Raw genomic sequence first — 8,851 nt, forward strand, 5'->3', positions numbered from 1 at the left:
ACCCATATATTAAATATACTTTGCCAATACTATAATTTGAAATTATTTGTCTCCCACAGTATTAATTCTTCAGTCTTCATTATTCATTGTTCAGTTTTATATGAATATGAAGTAATTGAAAAAATGATTTGTATGGGTCACACTTTAACGCTTATCTTTACTTTTGAATATTTTAGAGACATCTTTTTTTGCAGCAGACTTGCCCAGTGCAGTGTTACATGATTTCTTCCCTGTTGTTTCTAAGGAGTGTTGATTGTGGATCCAATTAAAATGAAGTCCTTGATAACTTCAAAAAAGAAAAAAAACCAGCAACTCGCTGCCATAGAGCCAATTCTGACTCAGAGCCACCCAAAGGAACAGGGCAGAACTGGCCCTGCTGCGTTTCAAGACTGAATTCTTTACAGGAGTAGAAAGCCTCACGAACACCTTATCATGTAATATATAAGTGCATTCATTTTCCCTAATTGCACTTACCTTTTCTATTCTTCAACTTTATAGGAAATAGCTTTCTGCCATGTGTGTAGATCAATAACCTGCCTAAAAGGCACAGTGAGTGGATGAAATAAAGATATTGCAATTCTGGTCCTGTGTAATAGAAATTTTTCTGCTTTTCCCCTTAAAAGAAAAATAAACAAGAGTATTCATTTTAATGTCATTATATTTTACATTACCTCTCTGCATCTTCTTCTGAACATTAAACAGGTAGCAATCTACAATGTAGGCACTGTTGATGGAAATACAGATTTACATTTCTTTATTGCCCTTATCATTTCTTTAGAATTGCCTAAGGTCTTGCACACCTAAATGTCTGAAGAAAACAAACCATCATAGAAGTGTAATACAGAGAGGGTGCTCATTCTAAAATAAATGCAATTAAATTGTCAGAGTTACTATTTATCATCATCAAAAGGAAATTTAAGAGGAAGTTAAGGTGGGGGAGTAGTTAATACTCAATGTTATTTACTATATACTTCTACCAATTAAATGTCAATACTGCAAAGAGCATATGAAGAGCCTAATTTGTAAATTAAATTAGGCTTTCTAAAATATAAATATCTTCATATACCATTAACTTGCTTATTCATCTACACATCCAAGGTTTATTGAGTCCCTATTTCATAACCTAAACTCTGCTGATACCGAAATATGTGAAACGACGCAGCTTTTGTTAAAATCAATTAAAAAATTGGGAAATGGATATAATGTAATTAATTTCACAATAAAACTCTTACTGATTTTTTTATTGAGTGTTTAAAAAGAAAAACAGTAAAGGGCAAAAGGCTTGGGAAGAATAAACATAAAAAGAAACAACGAGTCTCAAAGGTGACTCAGAGAGAATTACTATATAAGACTGAGGAATCCAAGAAAAAATGGTATCCTGAAGAGAAAATGTGTCAACAGTGAAATGGCACAAAATAAAAAGAGGAAACAGTGGAAGTTGATGATGAAAAGGGCTAAGTGACAGAAATAAAAGTCTCACCTTAATGTGTTGAAAAGTGGACAGGAGGTAGAGAAAGAGAATCAAAAATATATAGAATACTTGCATGTTAAGTAGATGAGGAACAGAATGTGTTTCTATCTGACAACTTCCATTTTTCTCATAGAAGGAGAGAGAATTGACCAGGATCAGAATTTCTACTGTACTGCTAGCTTGTGTGTGGCTGTCATGAGGAGACTTATCACTGATATTTCAAATGCAGAAGCATCATCCAAAGTGAACACATTTCAGCAGAGCTTCCAGACTAAGATCAGACTAAGAAGAAGGAATCTGGTGCCCAACTTGGAGGAAACAGCCTCTGAAAACATAGAGGCACATAGAAGTAAAACACTGTCAGATACTGAAGGCCTAATGAACGTCAGTAGAACATTTTCAGAGCTGCTGCTAGAGGATAGGTCCTTCGGGTAGGAAGCTAAAATGTGGCTGAAGAGGAGCTGCTTCTGAAAGTGAAGTCAACCACGGTGACATGAATGAAGAAACGCCTGTTCAAGTGGACCATTCAGGATCTTCATTTGCTGATGGAGCAAAACTCACAGTTAAACAAACAGCTGCAAAACTCTACTAATAATTGGAACTTGGAATGCATAAAGTATGAATCTAGGAAAATTGGAAGTCATAAAGTTCGATATCCTAGGTGTTAGGGAGCTGACGAACTGGTATAGGCCCATTTTGAAACAGTTAGTCACCTGGTTTACTGTGCAGCAAATGACACGATCAAGAACAGGGCTGTATTCTTAGTCAAAAAGGACATATATGGGTTACCTTAAAGTACAATGCAGTCTGTGATAGGATTATATCTATCCACATTCAAGGAAATCCAATCTATATAACTATTATTCAAATTTATGCACCAACCACAAAGCTAGTGATGAAGAAATTGAAGAATTCTACCAAAGTTTTCCTTCAGAAATTGATTAAACATGCAATCAAGAAGTGAATATTTCACTATCTGCAGTTGGGATGGTTTCACATAAAGAAGACCCCAAAGTGAAGTATCCACATCAGCATTGTTGGAAACAATTGAGGAATTAAGTAAAATAGCAGGATACAAGAGTAACAAGCAGAAACCAATTGGATTCCTACATACTAGTGATGAGAATCCTGAAATAGATATCAAGACAATACCATTCACAAGAGCCACAAAAAAGTTGAAATACCTAGGCATAAACCTGACCAAAGAGACAAAATAACTGTATAAAGAAAACTACAGAGCATTATTACAAGAAACCAAAAGAACCCCATAGCAAGGGAAGAATGGCCCATGTTCATGGATAGGAAGACTAAATATTGTAAAAATGTCAATACTATCTGAAGCAATCTACAAATTCAATGCAATCTTGATCCAAATACCAACATCGTTCTTTAAAGAAATGGAAAAACGAATTACCAACTTCATAATGAGAGGGAAGAAGCCCAGGATAAGCAAAGAACTCCTCCAAAAGAGGAACAAAGTAGGTAGTCTTGCACTACCTGATCTCAAAACCTACTACACAGCCACAGTTGGCAAAACAACCTGGTATGGGTGTAATGATAGAGACATAGACCACTGGAACAGGGCAGAAAAACCAGAAATAAAAACATCCACTTACAGACAACTGATTTTATTTTCTCTTTATATGTTTATTCGATAGCCTTATTTTCTTTAGTTTTATTGGCATATAATCCACATATCATACAATTCAATTGTTCAATCATGTCAAAAATGGTACAATCATTACCACAATCAATTTTAAAACATTTTCTTTCTTGGCCCCTCCCCCCACCCATGGTTAAATCACCCTTAAAATTAGTTGTGTAATCACATTCAGTTCTGATGCTGCCTCCTCTTCCCACCTCCAATGCTTACTCCCCAAATCTCCTAACCCTCCCCATATCCACCCCCTCATCCCCTACAAACCCTTGCATCAGTTGTTATCTTGATGTGTCCACCCCTTATGTGCTTCACAAACTGGAAATGCCAACAGACACAATAAGAAACAAAAACAAAATAGTTTTAAAGATAAAACAATAGTAATATAAAGAAAATTATAAACAATGAGTAAAAAAGAAAAGACCACTATCAATATTGAAAAAGCCAGGGAAAAAAATTTTGTCATGGAACAAGCAAGCGATCCTTGCACTTAGAACAAGTTCAGGTTGTATATAGAGAGAGGTCAACTGATCTAATATCAAGCTTGATCTCTGGCATAATCAGGATTACAATGATCTATGTTTGATAGTAAGGATATTCCAGGCATTTACCTGTGGTTGGAATGGATCTGCCACTGCCTTAATCTGACTAGATACTTTGCAGATCAGTTTTGGGCTCCCACTGTCTTCTGTAGCCTTCTACAAATTGGTTGTTCACAATTTAAGCTCTGATACTTTTCCTTTGTCATATTTGAATTTTGTTATTGTCATCTTTGGGTCACACAAGGTAGTGTACTTCTTGCATGTGGACTTAGCTGACTCCTCATTTAGATAGCTGCTCATTTGAATACAAGCCTTTAAGACCCCAGACACTATTCCAATTGATAGTCAGACACCATCTGCTCTCTTCACCACACTTTGTTGTAGCACCCATATCTTCAGTGATCATTTCACGAAGGCAAGTATCAAGCAAGGCCATGTTATCAGAACTAACTATTCTTGAATTGGGGTTAGAGTTAAGTGGAAGCCCAAAATCCATCTGCTTGTCCATGGAATATGCACAACTGAGGTTTAGTTTGGCAGTCCTGCTACAATAAAATCAAAACCCCATAGGGCCAACTACACCAGCACATACAACAAACCAACCAGAAAACAATCAAACAAACAACCAAAGAAGAACAAAAATATAGGTAAAGACAGGAAATCAAACCCATATAAACAAAAAAGTACAATATTGTCAATCATCCACAGCACTCCAGAAACTGTCGGTATAAGGAGTCCATGAGAGCAGCCCATGAGTTGCTATCCTCCACAGTGCGATCTCCCATTTTATGGAGTTCCGTTTACCCTATTTATGGGGTTTGGTGCTAGAAGTAGACTTCCTTTCTGCAGACAACTACTCCCCCTTTGAAAAACAGCTGTTGGCCTGTTACTGGGCCTTAATGGAAACTGAATGCCTCAACAAGGGTCACCAAGTCACCATGAGGCCTGAACTACACATCATGAACTGGAAATTGTCTGACCCACAGTCATAAAGTTGGACGTGCGCAGCAACACTCCATTGTTAAATGGAAGTGGTATATACGAGATCGGGCCAAAGCAGGACCTGAAGGGACAAGTAAACCACATGAAGAAGTGGTCCAAATGCCCACAGTCTCCACTCCTGTCACATTACCTTCTTTCTCCCAGTCTGTACCTTTAGCCTCCTGGGGAGTTCCTTATGACAATTTAACTGAAGAACAGAAAAGTCATGCTTGGTTTACGGATGGCTCTGCACGATATGCAGGTGCCACTTGTAAGTGGACAGCAGCAGCACTACAGCCCCTTTCTGGGATTTCGCTAAAGGACAGTGGTGAAGGGAAATCTACCCAATGGGCAGAACTTCAAGCACTGCACCTGGCCGTTGAGTTTGCCTACAAGGAAAAATGGACTGTATACTGACTCATGGGCTATGGCTAATGGCTTGGCTGGATGGTCAGGGAATTGGAAGGAACGTGATTGGAATATTGGTGACAAGGAGGTGTGGGGAAGAGGTATGTGGATAGAACTCTCTGAATGAGCCAAGAAAGTAAGTGTAATTGTGTCTCATGTGAACGCTCACCAAAGGGTTACCTCTGACGAGGAGGACTTTAACAATCAAGTGGATAAGATGACACGCGCTATGGAGACTAGTCCTCCTCCTTGTTCCACCACTCCTGTTATCGCCCAATGGGCACATGAACAAAGTGGACATGGTGGTAGGGATGGAGGTTAGGCATGGGTGCAGCAACATGGACTTCCACTCACCAAGGCTGACTTGGCCACTGCCACTGCTGAGTGCTCCATTAGCCAGCAGCAGAAACCAACATTAAGTCCAAGATATGGGACCATTCCTCAGGGAGATCAACCAGCAACTTGGTGGCAGGTTGATTACATAGGACCACTTCCATCATGGAGGGGACAGTGTTTTGCTCTGACTAGAAGAGACACCTACTCTGGATATGGATCTGCCTTCCCTGCACATACTGCTTCTGCCAAAACTACCATTCGTGGACTTATAGCATGCCTCATCCACCAGCATGGCATCCCACATAGCACTGCTTCAGATCAAGGAACTCACTTCACAGCAAATGCAGTGCGGTGATGGGCCCATGCCCATGGAATCCACTGGCCATATCATGTTCCTCATCATCCTGAAGCTGCTGACTTGAGAGAACGGTGGAATGGGCTCCTAAAGACACAATTACGGCACCAAATAGGTGGCAACAGCTTGCGGGGCTGGGGCAATGGTCTCCAGGAAGCTGTATATGCTCTAAACCAGCGGCCAATATATGGAGACACCAACTGTGTCTCCAATAGCCAGAATTCATGGGTCCAGGAACCAAGGGGTGGAAGCTGGAGTGGCACCACTCACTATTACTCCTAGTGATCCACTTGTAGTATTTTTGCTTCCTGTCCCAGCAACTCTGTGTTCCTCAGGCCTGGAAGTCCTGGTCCCGAAGGAAGGAACTCTCCCACCTGGAAACACAGCAAGGATTCCACTGAACTGGAAGCTGAGCATGCCCCCTGGCCACTTTGGGGTTCTCATGCCTTGGATCAACAAGTCAGGACGGGTGTCACTGTACTGAGTGGTGTGATTGATCCTGATTACCAAGGAGAAATTGGACTGGTGCTACATAATGGAGATAAAGAAGAATATGCCTGGAATCCAGGATATCCCACAGGCTGACTCTTAGTGCTACCATGCCCTGTGATTAAAGTAAATGGTAAGGTACAGCAACTCAATCCTGACAGGACGTGTAATGACCCAGACCCCTCAGGAATGAAGGTTTGGGTCACCCCACCAGGCAAAAAAACACAGCCAGCTGAGGTGCTTGCTGAGGGCAATGGTAATACTGAATGAGTAGTAGAAGAAGGTAGTTCTACCTATCAGTTATGACCCTGTGATCAATTGCAAAAGCAAGGTTTGTGCTTGTTAGTGTATTTTCTTTATATGTGCTTATTGAATATCTTTTCTTTGTTCCTGTATGATATATCAGATATAATTGGACTCAGTGTGTTTTCATTTATATGTATGATAGATGTTTAATGTTAAGTATAAGTGTGATTACATTAATGTCTGGAAATTACATATGGCTAAAGAATTGCGTACAGGTGCCAAGTTGGCAAGAGGTAGATTGTGACAGGTAGGTTTGTTGTGCCAACATGTCCAATGAACACATGTGAGATTAGTTGAAGAGCGGAGAGATAAATGGCTTGACGAGCCTCGCCCCTCTCTCTCTCTCTCTCTCTCTCTCTCTCTCTTGCTCTTTGATCAGACCAGTGTTCAGCTGTCTTACTCGTTCTGTGTCTCCATTTGCAAGCTACCCTATGGATACCTAACCCATGGACTGTGTCACTGTGTCTTGTGGTTCCTTCACGACCTGCTTCACCGAGCTGCTGGAAGGTACATCTCTTGAGCTGTGGACTGTTGGGCCCTGTCATCTGGCTGACTGTTGGTGACCTACTTGCTGTTTGCTGCCTGTGGCCAGATAGCCTGAATTGCTCCAAGGAGGCCTATCTGGCAGCCCTTAAGACTTGGAAGCCTGCCAGTGTACTAGCTGTCTCACGGAAGTGAGTTGCACTGAGCCATTTGTACTGCTTTAAAGATTAACTAACTGTTGTAAAGATTAACTAACTGTTTATTTCTTATGTTATCTATCTATCTATCTATCTATCTATCTATCTATCTATATAAATTATTAGTGCCCTGGTTTTGTTTCTCTAGAGAACCCTAACATACTACGCATCCCTAAAAAACAGTAATGAAATGATGAAGCACCTCATCTCTTGAAAAGAGCTGGAGGATACTATGTTGAACGAAGTTAGCAAACCACAAAAGAACAAGAACAAAAAGAGTCCACTGAGGTAAGTTCAAACAACAGAACGGGCATAAGGGAAAATGTACGCATTGCACAGGTCCCGGGTTGAGGACCAGATACTCTGGCAAGAGCCAGACCAAACACAATGATGCATACGTCAACAAAATTTTAAAAATAAAAAAGATGCAGATAGCAGCTCTGTGGAAAGACATCTTTCTCGAGCCTATACACACACACACACACACACACACACACACACGCCTGTACAACCCACAGAGGGGTATGGGAAGAAAGAAAAAGGATGGCAATGGGGGAACAGGGTACTAATCCACCCAAGGGGAGGGTATTGTTTATGTCTCCACAGGAAAGGGAGAGAGAGAGTAGGCTCCATTCCAGTGTGCCACGCCTTGAGGCCAATGTTCCTGCTTGGAGCAGCTCGTTCACAGAGAGGACTACAGGGCTTGCCTCAGCCTGAGACATGACATCCCCTCCGTAGATGAAACCGCTACAGAAGACAACACTGAAGATAAAGTTCGGGAGTGCAGGCAGTCTGACCCGACCACGTGGGAGCAAACCAAGAGGAGAGTACAACAGACCAGCAATGGTAGCAAAGCCACAAAGGCCATGAGGAATCTCAATTGTAGTCCTCTGACTTGGGAGGGCAGCACTTGGCACCTCATCAGAACTGGTTGGGGGATATTCACAAAGGGGCCACAGTGAAAGTCTAAAGGCATAACAGGGTGGGTGGTGGAGCACTAGACTCCTCCTTCCTTGACAGCAGGAAGAGCAATGGGCTCCTGTAGAAGGCACGCCCCTTGACATGAATGCCGATGACTAAAAGGGTGTAAGGGCTGTTAGGTAGACAGGTCTTGGGATACGGATTCCTGAAAGCAAAGGGGATTGGACAGATGGATTATAACAGGGCCTCCTCCCTATTTAACAGAGGGATACTCATCTACTCTGGGTCAGGACAACAGTTAGACTTGGTACAACATGCATGGTCTTTTTTTTTCCTTTTGGTATCTATCTATACAAGACAGGCAGGAGAAGCAATCCCAAGGAGACAACAACAGGACCTATGGTTGGGGTGGGGGGTCAGGGGTCATGTGAGAGGAGGAGGCAAGGGGAGGGGATGATGAGCCAATCACTACGGGGACAGAGGAAAAGCAAGGGATCTAAAATTGACGGTAAGGAGGGTACAGTGTTCCTGGTCATGTTTGACCAATTGAAATGTATCCAAAAGGAATTACTGAGAGGTGAATGATCAGAAAACATGAGAGTGGGGCAGGAGGAAAGAAAAAGAAAGTACAAGTGAGTAAAAATTATATATACAGGTATAAATATAAATATGTATATATGTAAATATATAAAGATATTAACATAT

General features: G+C 41.3%; 1 protein-coding gene across 2 annotated transcripts in view; it reads right to left on the bottom strand.

Annotated features, from left to right (window-relative positions):
- The window catches only part of TBC1D32 (TBC1 domain family member 32), a 289,724-nt gene that overhangs the window by 207,089 nt on the left and 73,784 nt on the right, over window positions 1-8,851 (bottom strand). For both annotated transcript variants that reach the window (XM_045294624.1, XM_045294625.1), the window contains exon 12: window positions 475-615. In XM_045294624.1, coding sequence (XP_045150559.1) covers window positions 475-615 — 141 coding nt within the window. The remainder of the gene's footprint in view (window positions 1-474; window positions 616-8,851) is intronic.

This window comes from Echinops telfairi, unplaced genomic scaffold (genome assembly GCF_000313985.2).
Source record: "Echinops telfairi isolate 266 unplaced genomic scaffold, ASM31398v2 ScPeMD7_3533;HRSCAF=4204_0, whole genome shotgun sequence".
NCBI lineage: Eukaryota > Metazoa > Chordata > Mammalia > Afrosoricida > Tenrecidae > Echinops > Echinops telfairi.